This window comes from Melospiza georgiana, chromosome 8, assembly GCF_028018845.1.
Source record: "Melospiza georgiana isolate bMelGeo1 chromosome 8, bMelGeo1.pri, whole genome shotgun sequence".
NCBI classification, from domain to species: domain Eukaryota; kingdom Metazoa; phylum Chordata; class Aves; order Passeriformes; family Passerellidae; genus Melospiza; species Melospiza georgiana.
Genome location: NC_080437.1, coordinates 19,918,513 through 19,933,474, shown reverse-complemented (window position 1 = coordinate 19,933,474; position 14,962 = coordinate 19,918,513). Strand labels below are relative to the sequence as shown.

The following is a 14,962-nucleotide window of genomic DNA, read 5'->3' as shown; positions in this document are numbered from 1 at the left end:
CCAGGGGCTCCAGTCACCGGTATGGTCAGCATGGCCATGTATATTGCAGTCCCATACACAGAACACATTGACCTTATTACTGTTTTGACTTTTTTTAATTTACCAGATCTCACAAAGGTATAGAGGACAAGTTTTTTCAAGTGCATAGCCATTTTAGTTATCCCAGTGAAAATTTCTTTAAGGAGCTTGTTCTTCTAGAGATGACTCGTACAAGACTCTGCAGAAATTTACCTAAGATGTTACAAAATGGGCTATCATATTTACTAGGGATCTGAAAATTTTGAACAGGAAATGTCAATGCTTTTATTAGATATTCTGTGATGACAACAGCAAATTCCAGCTGAAAAACAGCATTGTAAAAACAAACCATAAATTATGAGCAGGCTCATCCAGCTTGTAGTGCTAAAAGATTGAGGGATTCATTGTTTCAAGCTAGTTCATTTTTCAGAATATTCAGAAGTATAAATAACACTTGTAATATTATTGAATGAATAACTGAATAGAACTCTCCTAACATGGCATCAAAAGTGGTAATTTCAGTTTTATATATTTGTTGAAATATGTTAATTCATTTATTCTTTGTTATCTTGCATTCTGGTGGGCATACTGACTATCCTCAAGGTCTGTCTTAAGTTACCTCCTAATATGATAGGAGTTGGAAGGAAAGACATGATAATTTCATGGTTTCAAGAAACAAATTCATGGCATTTTTCCTTTTGAGTGAGAAAAACATGGCCTAACAGCTAGGTAAAGACTGGTTTTACTAGTGTGGATATTGTTGCAGAATTCCCTTAATAGGATAGGCTCCCAAGTACATAAAATTTCAATCACTTTCTTTTGTACTGATTTTTCCTAAAACTTTCCCTTAAGCAAGTATTAGCATGAAAACATTATTAAAAATAAACATTAATGGTTAGTGGATTAATCTATTGCTTTTTTTTTTTTTTCCCACAAGCCATAAAGACAAGTATTTGTCATGAAAAAAGAAATATTTTTCTCATGTATTCTTTAGATTCTCTTAGGACTATCAACTTTGAGAAAGATTTGCAATCACCCTGACTTCGTTGCTGATAGTCCCAGACTTTTGAAGAGTGTGCCAGATGCTGAAGCAGAGGATCCAAATCAGTTTGGGTATTGGAAACGTTCTGGAAAAATGATAGTGGTAGAATCCTTGCTGAAAATATGGCACAAGCAAGGTCACAGAGTGCTGTTTTTTACTCAGTCAAGACAGGTAAGATGAGCTAATTGTTTTTAGTTTTAGCTATTACTATTACTTAAAATGTGTGTGAGAGTTCCAAAAAATGTCTAAGTAGAAACGCCTTTTGTAGTGTCTTTCTCATAAAATCAGTGTCTTACTGAAAAAGTTACTGAAATGACTGGTGTCTTTGGAATAATCAGTGACCAGTTCCCAAACTCAGTAAGCTTTACTGAAATGACACAGCATTGTGGCAGTGGCCCAGTTTCAATACGCTGTGTCAAAGCTGTTTCAGCTGTGCCCACATGGTCCCAGGCTGTCCCTGCTTTGTAGTTCCAGGACACAGTTGGTGTCACTCTGTGTGGTGCCTGTGCACCTCTGATCCTCAGGATTGCTCCCTTTGGGACAGTGGCACAGACACTGACCTTTGTTTTCCCTGTGTACTCACAGTTTTGTCTTCCTTCTGTGGATTTCCTTGGGGTGCTGCACACCAGCCCATTTAATTAACTTGAAGCCATGGCCCTGGACTTCCAAACCAAGCTCAAATATTCCGCTGCATTCAGCTGTGAATTTTTTTTGCCCTATTTACATAAGTTGGTTTTCTGTCATTTAAGAAAATGTTTCAAGTTTTTCATTGTTTGTTTGATTGACACTGCAGTTAGTGCTAGAAATTCTTACAGGTTCATCATACAGATGCTCAGTCTTCACATCTGGATTTCATTAAATCTTTTCCGTCACCACAGATGATGCAGATACTTGAAGTCTTTGTGAGATACAGAAACTATTCCTACCTCAGGATGGATGGCACCACAGCAGTAGCTTCCAGACAGCCTCTTGTAACAAAATACAATGAGGTGAGATGTTCCATCCCACACATGAATACGTACTAATGAGTATGATCGAGTTCTTCCATTCCTTTTTGTTCTATTTTTAAATATACTTCTTCAGGTTGGAGACCCAAAACTGAGGAGTTCAGGGAAATGAAACCCCTGTATTTGTGAGAGAGGGGAAAATGTAATCTCTTATTTCATACATAAAGTTGGGTTTTCTGCTAAGGAAAGAAACACATTTGAGAAGGGCGAAAAGCAGTTTTATTGGATAACAGTAAATGAAATTTAGATCAGACTAGTTGTATTTGTCAAAAGAAATACTAGACAAGCAAGGAAATTTGTTTCTTCTCTTGGCTTCCTTTGCATCTTTGCATATAATGCTGATAAAATAAGCCAGGAAGATTTTTTTTTTAATGTTACATTTTGCTGTTTCTTGCTTTAGTAAATTCTCTCTTGTGTCACAGGACAAATCCATATTTCTTTTTCTTCTAACAACTCGTGTTGGTGGCATTGGAGTTAACTTGGTTGGTGCTGACCGGGTTATTATTTATGATCCTGACTGGAATCCCAGTGTAGACACACAGGTGAGTTTGATTTATTACATTCCATTTACCAGCTGAGTTGGAATAAAACTGAAGCTGAAATGACATTTATCTCCTCAAATAGTGTTAAAGCACTATGTTGCTCTTTCCTAAGTTGCTGTTCCCAGCAATGGTCACTTAGGGTGCAGCTCCACATTATGATTACTCTTGTGGCAAAGCCAATTTAAGTGGTTCCCACCACATCCCCTATATGCTGTTATACCTTACCACTCTTCAGTCCTGTTGATTCATGTAGTCAGTTACAGTGCAGTCAAACAAACAGTTCAAATGGCCTGTGTTTTTAAAATAAATAAACCAGATGTTTCTGAAGGGAAAGTACAGCTGTGCAAGCTCTTGAACAGGCAGGACTGTCGGTGGTGACAATGCAGGGTGAGAAGAGGAGAGCAGATGCTGCTCAAATTGACTTTCTCACTAGATAATGATATGTAGCTGTAACCTTAGAGAGCTGCTCTAAGCTTTTAGAAGTTGTTCATTATCTCATCTTATCTCACAGTGTGGTAAGCAATATAACTGCTACATGATTTATCAAATCATGTAGCAGTTATATTGTGCTTACAAGTTTGAGAGGGAAAAGCTTTTTTATAGAAATGCTGTGTAGCTCTGAGATCTGCAAGTGTCTGACTTACACTGCTCTGTATAGTGGTTGGTTCAAGATGTTTGTAGGAAAGATTTCATTTAAGTTAAAGAAGAAAAGTTCAAAGGAAAGGTATGTATTAACACTCTATTGGGAAATTTCCTTCTGGAATAAGTTTATGTAAAGTACATATTCTAGATAAAAGTTCTGATTTTAACATAATCTATGTATTGGTAATTTTTGCATAGATTGGTACAATTGGAGACTTTCTAGATCTTTTTCCTCTCCTGCTGAGTTAATTATCGTATGCTCTAGAAATGCCATTTCTTGAAGTATTTGTTAAATGTCCAAGCTAAGTTTGAAAGTGTGTTATCATTGTCTCTCTGCCAGCCACGTTGGAGAGGCTCATATCTGGTAACCAAACCTTTGTGTTCCAGGCTCGGGAACGTGCTTGGAGGATAGGCCAGAAGAAAGAGGTGACTGTGTATAGGCTGCTCACTGCAGGGACCATTGAGGAGAAGATATACCACAGGTCAGTCAGAAGGATTTCTTGGATATAGCTGCATGCTCAGGAAAATGCTTTTAGCAAATCCAAGGTGGTGGAACAGTGACATAACTGTGCATGTCCACACATTGCTTCTAATCCCCAACCTTGGTCATTGGTGGGCACACCATGGAAAACTTCTGAAAGTTTCTACTGAGGAATGGAGAACCTTTTTCTTGTACTAGACTTCCAGCTGTACTGCTCCATCCCTAGCAGCAAGACACATGTGCTAAATGTACCTTACCAGTCTGTTCCAGCAGCTGTGTCCAGCACATCCAGAATTCCCTATAAAACATAGTATGAGGCATAGACAGAAAACAGTGAGCACCTTATTCACAACATGAGACTCAACTAGTCTGAAATGCAAATTCAAATCATCAAGTTCTTTATATTCTCCTTGGGATGTATCAAGATGTATGTGGTACATAGATCTATTTACTACTGTGCAAACCCAATTTGATTTTATTCCCAATTCATTCCAAAGTGAAAGAATTAAATCCCAATAACTACCAGTCATATTCATGTTATTTATTCCAAAGTGTAGCTAAAGCCTTTGAAGTGCTTGTATTTCAAAATCAATGAAATCTTTCTGGTTTGCTTTCCCATTCAGCTTTCTCAGTAGTTAGCTTCACTCACATGAATTCCAGATGAATGTACATGGGAATCCTGTGTCTGGACTTCATTCTTCAGAATTGAAATACCCTCTTGGAAAATTCAGAAGAACAAAAAGCTCTAAATCATGAAATGCCCATGCTTACTGTTTTCCTGTGTTCTCTTGCCTGTAAATGAAAACTTAGTTTTTTGACCACTGAATTTAAAAATATTTTCCTAGCCTAATCTCAGCAGAACCAAAAGTGTGATAAAACTGTTGGAAAGAACTATTTCCAGTTCTCATCCAGTTAGGGATGTACTTTTTGTACAGAATAAAACAGCTTTTGCTTTAGGCACTATATACTACAGACATGGCGTAGAAGCAGTTTTACCAATACTAGAAGATTCTTGCAGTGTTGTACAGATTTGTTCCTTTTGGTCCTCTGTAGGTGGGCTCTTTTCTTCTCAGCCACAAGTCTGATTCCCCTTTTCAGTGTCTGTCATGCAGTCATCACCATCAGACTGAGCTACTCTGCTGCTTTTGTTTCCTCCAATCAATTAAACCCATAAAATGTTGTCATTTTAGCAAGCTGTAGTTTTTTTCTTTCAGGAGCGTTCTGTTTGTTTTATTGTTACATATGCAAGCTTTTCAATTTTAATGGACAAAAAAGTTCTAGCTGTGAAGTTATTTATTGCTTAGTTAAGGGATGCCTCATAGGACATCTCAGGATAGTGGTTACCTGTTGTGTTATGGGGTTGTTGCAAAATAATAAATCCCTGTGTTTAACAATTTACTTGGTTGTTTGAAAGTTACTAACTCAAGATGGTCTTTTGGAAACTAACATTGTCTTCCCACTGCTTAATTGTTCTGCAGGGTAATGTTTGTGCTCATGGTTTTCTGTTTAAGTACTGTACTCAGTACTTAAACATCGCTAGACATTGTTTCATGCACCAAATATTTGTTTTCTTTTTTAGACAAATCTTCAAACAGTTTTTAACAAACAGAGTGCTGAAAGACCCTAAGCAGAATCGCTTCTTCAAATCCAATGACCTTTATGAACTGTTTACTCTGAACAGCCCAGATGTGTCTCAGGGGACAGAAACAAGTGCAATTTTTGCAGGTACGTGTGGTTTTTTTTTTCTGTTTGTTTATAAGAAAAAAATGTCTTAATTGTTTGTTAAATGGATACTAATTTTCTTCATCCCTCAGGTACTGGTTCAGATGTTCAAGTCCCAAAGCCACTTGCTAATGGCACTTCTAAATGTGATGTCCATCTTGCAGAAAGCAGCTCACACAAGAAGAAGAAATCCTCCAATTCCTATTCCACCACACACATGAAAGATTCTTCTTCTAAAGCAGTAGAGACAAGTGAGGAAACCAAGGGAACCTTGGAAGCCTTTGACCAAAATAGCTACACGAAAGATAATGCACAAGCTGCTGCTGATACAAATTCATTCAATGAAAGCAAGGAGGAATGCTTGGAAAGTGATGAGAAATGCATGTCCCAGTCAGTGCCATGCAGTGCGGGCTCTGCAGAGAATGCAGAAGGTCTGACTGCAGATGATCTGGCTGGTGAGGGAGATGGTGCAGCTAGTGCAGATGCCAGGACAGATCTCAGCCTCACTTGTGATGCAGCTAGCTCTTGGGAAAAACAGGATGCTAAAACTGAAGATGGGCAATTTGATAATAATCATTTTAAATGCATCTCAAAAACAAAGCACAAGGTGGATGTGCTGTCACATGAGAGCCACAGAGATAAGTCTAAGAAGAAACATCACAAAGATGCCAAATTTGAAGGAAAGCGCATTCCTCATCTAGTGAAACAAAAGCAATACAGAAGGGAGAACAGTGAAGAGCAGGACTCAAAGAAAAATGATGACTATGTCTTGCAGAAGCTTTTCAAAAAATCAGGTAACAGTTGTTGTTTGGCTGCTGACTAAACAGATGTATATAAAACCTATGCAAATGAGGGAAAGAGCAGATCTGTTACTCTGATGGTTAGAGCTACAATAAAAAACATGTTCATTCTGTTACTTTAGTGAAAGTTAAAATGTTCATTGTTTAAATTTAATTTAAATTTAATTCCAGTTGACTTTAATTCCAGTTACAAATTTGCTAATTACCTTGGCACAAACTGTTCAGAGAGATCTGCATTTCTGGATATAGAAGTATATGCAGTGTTTCTCCTGGATATTTCCAGGATGTAATCAACCTTCATTTACACAAGGGTTTCACTTCTGTCTGTCCTGTCCATAACAATGGAAATGATCAATTTGCCCACATAATTGCCAGGTCTGTTGTGAATAATGACCTCATCAGCACACCAGAAGTGATTTGCTGTCAGATTGATTACTTAACTGATAAAGAAGGGGGTTCTCTCATTAGAAATTACTATACTGATGTACTTAATATAATTACCCTGAAGAAGGAAAAATGCAATTGTGGCATTCACTTAAAAAGTGAGTATTTGATTTTCACAGAAATTAAGAAATGTCCTCCTTCACCTTTTTTGTCCTCTGGTTTTAGGGGTACACAGTGTTATGAAGCATGATGCCATTATGGATGCCTCCAATGCAGATCATGTGCTGGAGGAGGCAGAAGCGAGCAGAGTGGCCCAGGATGCCTTGAGAGCCCTGAGACTCTCTCGTCAGCAGTGTTTAGGAGCTGCTTCTGGTGTGCCAACCTGGACAGGCACGAGTGGTCTCTCAGGTGCACCATCAGGAATAAAGTGAGTTCAGTTCTCACTCTCCTTTCCCAAAAACAGAGGAGTTGCATAGGATGTTAAAGATACACATTTTTTGTCTTAGTATTTGCAGTAACTTGTATCAGTCGTGCATGTTTTATATTTAATATAGACATGAAAGCATATTACAAGCATAGGTAGTCCATTCTGAAGTACAAAGAAAGCATTATTGTTGCACAGAAGAAGAGAGAACTTAGTAGAGGGCTCTTGAGAATCCTAAAACAAAAACCCAGTCTGTCTTTGAAAAACTGTCATAGTCATTTTGAGAAGGATGTTTCATAGAGTTAATTCTTTCATGCGTTTTTAGGAGTCGGTTTGGCCAAAAAAGAAACTCCATGCTGCTTTCTTCACATTCCACTTGTGCATCAGCTTCAAACAAGCAGAAGGTAAGAAGCAGAAGCTAACATTTCTGTTTTAATAGCTGATATATGTGAATTGTTATGATTTATGTGATAAATCCGACTTAGAGTTGTCATACACGTTTGTTGTATGATTATATAGAATTCTAGAATTTTTAGTTACCTGTGATTCTGATTTTTTGTTTTGATGAAGTGTAGTTAGGTACAGCAGTCACAAATTGCACCATGGTTTGCTTATCTGTCTCAAAGCCAGCAACGCTTTTCTTTTGCTTCTTAAGTTCTAAAATTGAGACCAGAATACATCACCTCTTTATGGTATATTTCAGATGACCAAGTGGTGTATTTGTTATTTAGGTCTAAACAACAGGCAGATTTTGTTTAATAAATTCTGTGGGTCTCAAAATGCAATTTTCCCCATAGTCTGTGTGTTTATTTGCAGGATGGAGATACAATAAAGAAACAAAATATAAGGAAGTCTAGTTCTAGTGAGCACTTCAATGGAAAATCTGGAGAATCGTCATCCAGTGCTCTGGACTCTTCATCTTTATTAGCTCGTATGAGGGCAAGAAACCACCTTGTTTTACCACAGCAGCCAAGGGATGAGGGCGATGAGAACCATCAGCCAGCACCCGCCCCAGTCCCGGGTTCCACGGAGTACGATGAGCTGCTCGTGGATCTGCGCAACTTCCTGGCATTCCAGGCCCGCGTGGACGGCGAGGCCAGCACCCGGGAGCTGCTGCAGGAGTTTGAGTCCAAGCTGCCTGCAGAGCACTCGTGCGTCTTCAGAGAGCTGCTCCGCAACATCTGCACCTTCCACAGGAGCCTCAGCGGGGAAGGGGTCTGGAGGCTAAAGCCGGAATTCCGGTGACCCTCCATCAGTGAAGGCACCTCTCTGTACAGCTGAGCACCGTTCTCCTCTCTAAGGAGAAACACTGTGTGACTTGGAAAATTTTGAAGTATTTTGTATTCCTGAATACAGTCAGTGGTGCAGGACTTGTTGCAGGCTTAAAGCTAACTTACTTTCTGATTTATACTATTTATATAAAAATGCCATCTACCTCATAGATGAAACAATACAAACTATCAGCACCTTTTCTTCAAAAGAAATCTTAATGTAAATGGGGTGAAGAGCATATACTGACCTTTTATTACAATAAGATCCATGGATGTTGCCGTGGATTGTAAGTCTTTGATTTCTGTGAAATTTTGGAAAACTACTTCCTTGATTTCCTGTTTATTACTTGAATGGCCATAGGGCACACACTGTGCCATCAAAAAAGAAAAAAAAAGGGCAGAGGGGAGATGATTGTAGTTAGCATGAGAGGTTCACTTGTACTGACAAGTGCATCAGAATAATTTTCTGTAACTTGCATCAGTATTGAGAATTTTGTTGTAATGTTTTACTAACTCGGGAAATAATTCTAATGCCATGAATGTTTAATCACAAAAAGTTGAAAGTGTAGCAGGATATTGAGTTAACTGACAATTGACAATTATGGAAAACTTACTAAATTCCAGAGCACCCATTAACACCATCATCAGCAATCCAGTTACAATCCCATATACCACTGGCAAGTGTTTGCTCTACAGTATTTTTTAAAACTGAGGAGACAGTAACTGTTATGTTTGTCACAGGTTGTGGACTTACTAAATGTTCATATGTTTCACTGTGATTTATGGCCAGTTACCTCCCACCACTTAAAATTTGATACCTTGATATAGACTGGGGTGTTAGCTGGTCAGATTTTCGGGCATAGTTGGAGCATATATCAGTGTTAGATGTCATTCATCTAGGGGTAGGGAAAACTTGAACTTACCCAACTGTCAAGAGACTTTTAACACCAATTATTTGTAGCAAATCCAAGTACAACACTGGGTCTGTCTTCAGGGCACTTAGGTACTACACAAGGAAATTTTAAGGTGGAAAATGTGGACAGATTTTGAGAAGAAAACCACATGGTTGCAGCAACATTGAATTACTGTATGGCTTAAACTAGGAATAGTTACCTATGCCTAATGTCCTTTCTATCCCTAAGCTATGGAAAGCTGAGCTAGTTTTAGCTTTTTTGTTCACTATGAAATTATCTTGTTTACTTTAAGTGGAAGTATAAATATTCTAAGATGAATGGTGAAACAAGAATACAAACTTTCTTTTTGTAAAAAAAACCAACCTTTTAGAGACTTCCAATTGCTTTTCCTCTTTATTTTTGCTCAGTGATAAAGGATCTGTAGAGATTTGCAAGAAATTATCCTTCTTGGCTTTTCAGAGGCTGGATTTTGGCAGGACAGACAATTCAAGAATGTTTATTTTCCTAACAGCATTTGAAGATGGGACTTCTCCTAACATCTCTTTCTCTGGTCCCATTTATATTCACTTACATTCCCTCTTTCAAAAACAGGTGAAACAAGGAACTTGGGCTGCAACTGCTGTTGATATGACTTGAAATTCATCAGAAAAAGAGTAAAAACAAACCAATTTTCTGTTTTCTTCATATCTATGCAGACTGTGAATTGGTTTGGGTGTCATATCCCCATCTTTTATCCCAGCAGCAAACCAGGAATTCAGCAGTCAGCAAAGTTGCTGTTGTCACCTTAGCTGTTAGTTTTGGTGTCCTGTTTTATTTAAACTCCCATTTTAAAGACGTCATTCCTATATACTAAGGAGACTTTGCAGCTTCTTCTGATCTGTTAATGTAAATAGACTTGCATGTACTTTTTATAAATTATTGGCTTTTATGGACTTATTAAAAAAGGAAAAACAAAAGTGTGTTTTAGAAGTCATTGGGCACTGGGAAGAGTGGGCAGGGAGGCATTTTCTCCTATATGCTGTGCACTGACCAAATGATTCATATTATCTTTAATTGTATTTCCATTATCCATATAATTTCAAATTCCTAACTAGCTTTTTTCCAGTACTTGCATTTGTTGAAAATCTTTAAGGACTGAAGAAGTACTAATATAATACTCAAAAATATCTGTAAGTAGTTGATCTCAAAAGCATATGTGATTAAAAATTTACTGATTTATAGATAAAAGATTTCCTAGACTATAATATAGCTACTATTCATTTTAATGTAGTAGAGTTATTTCAGAAAAATTCTACTTTCAGTCCATAAAACATCTGATTTTTGTTGGTTTAGCTTTACCCGTGTAAAGTGAATTCCTTTCACATCTTCACAGAATACCTGAAGCAGTTCCTCACTAACAGTGCTGCATAGTTAAACAAATCTTGTATTTTAGCTGTCTCAGTTTCCAAGTACCCAGTGCTGTAGTTGGTAGTTTCTACTTTATTTGTGCATGATTCCAAAAATCACTTATGTGGAATGTGTGTGTTCTTATATTTTGTTTTCTTACCTCAGTAAAAAAAGGGGATAATGAAAAATCAAAATACAGATGTTAATTTAGGAATAAAGCTGGGAATAAAACCACTAAATCTTACTAATAAAAGATGTGTCAGCATGGAACAGTGATTATAAACTTAAATTTAAAAAAGCATACCACAAGGAAATACTGAAAATATCTTTCCTGTAAAGATGCTAAAGGCTGAACACCATGCTACTGTGGGATGTGACCTACCACACAGCTGAGCAGACAAATACAGTTGAATAAAAATCTAGAAAGCTAAATAGCAGAAACTTTGATTTCTCAGTAAGCAGTTGTGGGAACTGTGTACACTGCCTAGGTAAAACCTGCTGAAATGATACTTTAGCTGCAGAAGTTAAAACATCATAATTGTTCCTTTTGGTTTCAAGCCATATTTGTAAAGGGGAAGGTAAAAAAATCTTCTTGCTTATGAAGATGTTTTCCCTCCCATCCCATCCTCCATTTACATTATTCCAGGTGCTTACTCTCCTGTGTAAGTACTCTCCTTTGTTCAACCTTTTGTTGAAGATGTATAGCCAACCAACACATCTCTGGTATAGAACTAAATTTTGACATAGAGAAAAAAAGACTTAGCTAAAGGTTGTAGGCCTTTGACTTTTCTGGACAATAATGACACACCACAAAAGAAATGTAAGTTGCTGAATGGATAGATTGATTAGAAATGGTGATTAAAAATGGTATTTTTAAATGCCTAACTTCTGTCTGTGGCTCAGCCTCTTCTCAAAGGGCTGCACCATGTGGAGAATTGAGGCTGTTGCAGATAGTAAATGTCATCCTCCAAATAAAGCTATAAAGAAGTAGGGTTTTACATCTGCAAGTTTTGGCTTCAGGTGACAGTCACCTATAGACAGTTGTACTCAAGTCATAAGGTCAGCTTTGCTTTTGATTCCAAGATTGCTAAACTTGGCTAAATGTTGCTGTCTTCTACTGCTGCAATTCTCTGCCTTTCAATGGGCTATAACAGAAGGGAGAAACTTGGTTATTTTCTTTTTCTTCTAATCCAAAATAATTTTATTTTTAAAATAAGGAACTGGGTAGATAAATAATTAAACTGTTGGGATAATATCTAACTTGAATTCCTTTTTGCATACTGCTGTGATTCATATGTAAAACCCAGTCATTACAGTTTAAGCAGTTTTCTCTCTTGAAGGGAGGAGGTGTTAAGGAACAGTGGAACAGCTCTATCAGTGATTCAGCAAGGAAAAATAATGCTGCTGGTGGCTGTGCCTTCTCAAAAGATATATAAGATGATAAAATAATTAAATATTAAGAGACCCTATAGCAATTTTATCTAAATTTGGCATATTTCCAATGTATGGGCTAAGAAATTACTAAATTCCTTCCCAATTTTCCCTCATGTTTTACATTTGGTAACGTAGTCACTGAGATTGATTTAAAATGTGGAGTAATGTACCTGCCTGGTCTTTTAGGAACAGGAATGTCTGAAATTTATGCTGTAAACCTCTGGGTACTCTAATTCCTGCATTGGTTTCTCCATCTGATGGATGCAGTCTTTAAAAGGAAAAAATACATCTTTCAAAAATGCTTCAAGAAATGATAGCACAGTACAAAGAAGCTCTGGTTGGAAAAACAGGTAATTATGGTATTTTATTGTCTAGATCATTAATCCAGCAATTCTAAGTTACACAAAACTATCACAGAAAGTTGCTGAGAGTGCAGTTTTTGAAGGGCTTGCATAGGACTCATGTCTAGGAGGCAGGATGTGCCGGCGAGTCTGCACTTGGGAGTTTATCTCCTCTGGGAGAGATATTTATTTATCTCTTAGATACATGGTAAAAACACTCTGCTACTTAGGGCCATTTATAATGTCCATGTTCCAACATTGAGACTAAATGCTGAATATACTAAATGCTTACTAACTCAGTGGCTCTCTCCATCTGCCTACCCTCACGGGATTGCTATTCTGGGCTCTGGGGTGATGTCACCTCTCCTGCTTCACACAGTATTGCTGATGTGCTACAGTCCTGTGCCTTCAGCTGAAACTTGGTAGATGAAGCTTTCCTTAGTAATTCTTAACTTGTTCTGGTGGGCGTGGTTTTGCTACCTCTCCTACCCCTAAAAGAGGAGTCTGACATCTTTCATGCAAGGGCCATTCCTTTTTTCTTTTTGTTAAATGGGCCTAAGCTGCTATGGAACTGAGTGAAACACCTCATGTTCTTGCTCCCTGCCTGAAAAACACGGGGGAGACTGCAGAGGATCGTTGTTTCACTCACAGAGCAGAAAAGTAATCTTCTTTTCCCCAGAAAGAATAGACCTGTTGTGAGTCATTCAATTAGGAACTACAGAACCAGCACAGAAAACGTAGGAAGTGTCAGGCAGCTGTGTTAAAAAGCACCTTCCAGCCTGCTCTACCCATGCAATAACCATGCTTTTTCAATATTGTTGTTCTAGATTCACCACAATGGCACCAAAGACAATGTGGCAGGCCATACAATAAATATCCCCATTGTTACCCATGCACTATACCTGAGAGCCAGATGATTGTGAACTCTTCAGACCCAACAAGCTGTTCATCCAGTCATTTGAGAGAGAAGGGAAAGCAATGCCAATGCTGAACTCTAGAGAATCTACCTAAAATTTTAAGTGAACTACCTATCATAGTTCCCTACAGATTCACAGCTTTTCCTGGGCTCCCAAAGCCACACTGCTCACAACACCTAAGTTGAGAGAACCTATTTTTATTGTACAGAACAGGGAGGTAGAAGCTTTGCACTAATTGCAAACCAGGACTTAGAATCATCAGAGGAGCTATGACCAACTCCTGCATAAGGCTTACATAAGTGGTGAGTCATGCAGTCTTACAGAAGAATAGGGAGAGAGGCTTTCATTATGTTGTTTGCCTAATCAGAAATATGAAAATAAAAGAACACAGCACTCAGTGGGTTATGTTTGGCTAACTGTAGGCTGAAATTTTTGCAGTTGCACTACGATAGAGGCATTTCGTTGTTTGTAGTCCCAGCTTATATTAAACAGAGAGGATTTTTTTCATAAATTTTTGCCTCTGGGGCAGAGTTAAGGTTCTTAGGGAACCCTAGCTATGTGTTCCCAGGCATTAATGTCTGGAAGCAGCACCATGAGAGTAAGAATGAAGGTATATGCCTAGAGAGAATACTGGGAGTAAATTAAGAGACCCAAGGGCACGGTAGAGTTTGTGAGGATAAGAATGTGAAAAAGCAGTGAAGGGGGAGCAAAGCTTTTAGGTTGACTGAAAAACAGTGTAGCGATGATTTCTCCTGTCTTACTAGTCTTTTTCCAAGTTGTCAGGCAGGTAGCTGAATGGGTAGTATTCTATTCAGCACTGTTGTTAGGCATGAGCTGAGATACCTGCAGCCCTTTCAAGACAACTGGAGAATTTTGAGGATCAAGGCTAGCTGAAGTTTTATGTGCAGCAACAGTGCTCTTTACACTGGTCTGATTAACCCATCACTGCTTCTCATTTTCCTCCACTCATCTTTTGCACTTCATGGGGCAAAAATTCAGGACTGTGTGGAGCTGTGGCCTCTTTCTCCCCACCTTATTATCCTATAGGTCCATCTGGTTGCTCAATGCAAATACTCCTGTCTGACATCGTGGGGCTAAGCAGAGGAGCCAGTAGACATTTTTATCTGCCCCACAAAATATCTCCCAATATTTTCCTGCCAGGAAAGAGAACACAGCACAATGTGGCACAAGAAGAACAGGCACTGCTGCACGAACCATCAGGAAGCTCTATTTGCTCCTCTGTAAGTTGCCAGACTGCCTTGAAAAGCACAACTATGCAGGATCCTTAGGGCTGGGGTTGGTTCGTTTGGGCTGATTTTCCGTTTTAGTATTTCTTTGAGGGTGTGGAATCCCTTTAATGAACCACTGGGTGGGAAAAAAAGGCAAATTATTGAAAGCTAGTTGACTCTGGGTTAAGTTAAGCCTTAAAATAGCTCGTCAGAATGTGTGTGTATTCCTGCCCCTATCCCTGAATACTTGGAAGCCTGGCTGTTCTTGCTGCAGTGCACTAGCAGAACCCCAGACTCTGTCCTTAAAGCCTCCTCACCATGGGCCGCTGTAGGGCCGGAGTTTGTGCCTGGGGAGCTGTGGGACGGGAAGATGCCGGGGAAAGTGCCCGGGATCCCGGGCATTCCGCG

At 38.6% G+C, this 14,962-nt stretch overlaps 1 protein-coding gene across 3 annotated transcripts in view; it reads left to right on the top strand.

The window, feature by feature from the left end:
• ERCC6 (ERCC excision repair 6, chromatin remodeling factor) overlaps positions 1 to 9,177 on the top strand; it is a 41,648-nt gene extending 32,471 nt beyond the window's left edge. For all 3 annotated transcript variants that reach the window (XM_058029524.1, XM_058029522.1, XM_058029525.1), the window contains 9 exons: positions 1,013 to 1,231; positions 1,939 to 2,049; positions 2,490 to 2,609; positions 3,639 to 3,733; positions 5,312 to 5,457; positions 5,547 to 6,248; positions 6,864 to 7,065; positions 7,388 to 7,466; positions 7,879 to 9,177. In XM_058029524.1, coding sequence (XP_057885507.1) covers positions 1,013 to 1,231; positions 1,939 to 2,049; positions 2,490 to 2,609; positions 3,639 to 3,733; positions 5,312 to 5,457; positions 5,547 to 6,248; positions 6,864 to 7,065; positions 7,388 to 7,466; positions 7,879 to 8,307 — 2,103 coding nt within the window. In that variant the 3' untranslated portion in view covers positions 8,308 to 9,177. The remainder of the gene's footprint in view (positions 1 to 1,012; positions 1,232 to 1,938; positions 2,050 to 2,489; positions 2,610 to 3,638; positions 3,734 to 5,311; positions 5,458 to 5,546; positions 6,249 to 6,863; positions 7,066 to 7,387; positions 7,467 to 7,878) is intronic.
• Positions 9,178 to 14,962: the final 5,785 nt, after the last annotated feature.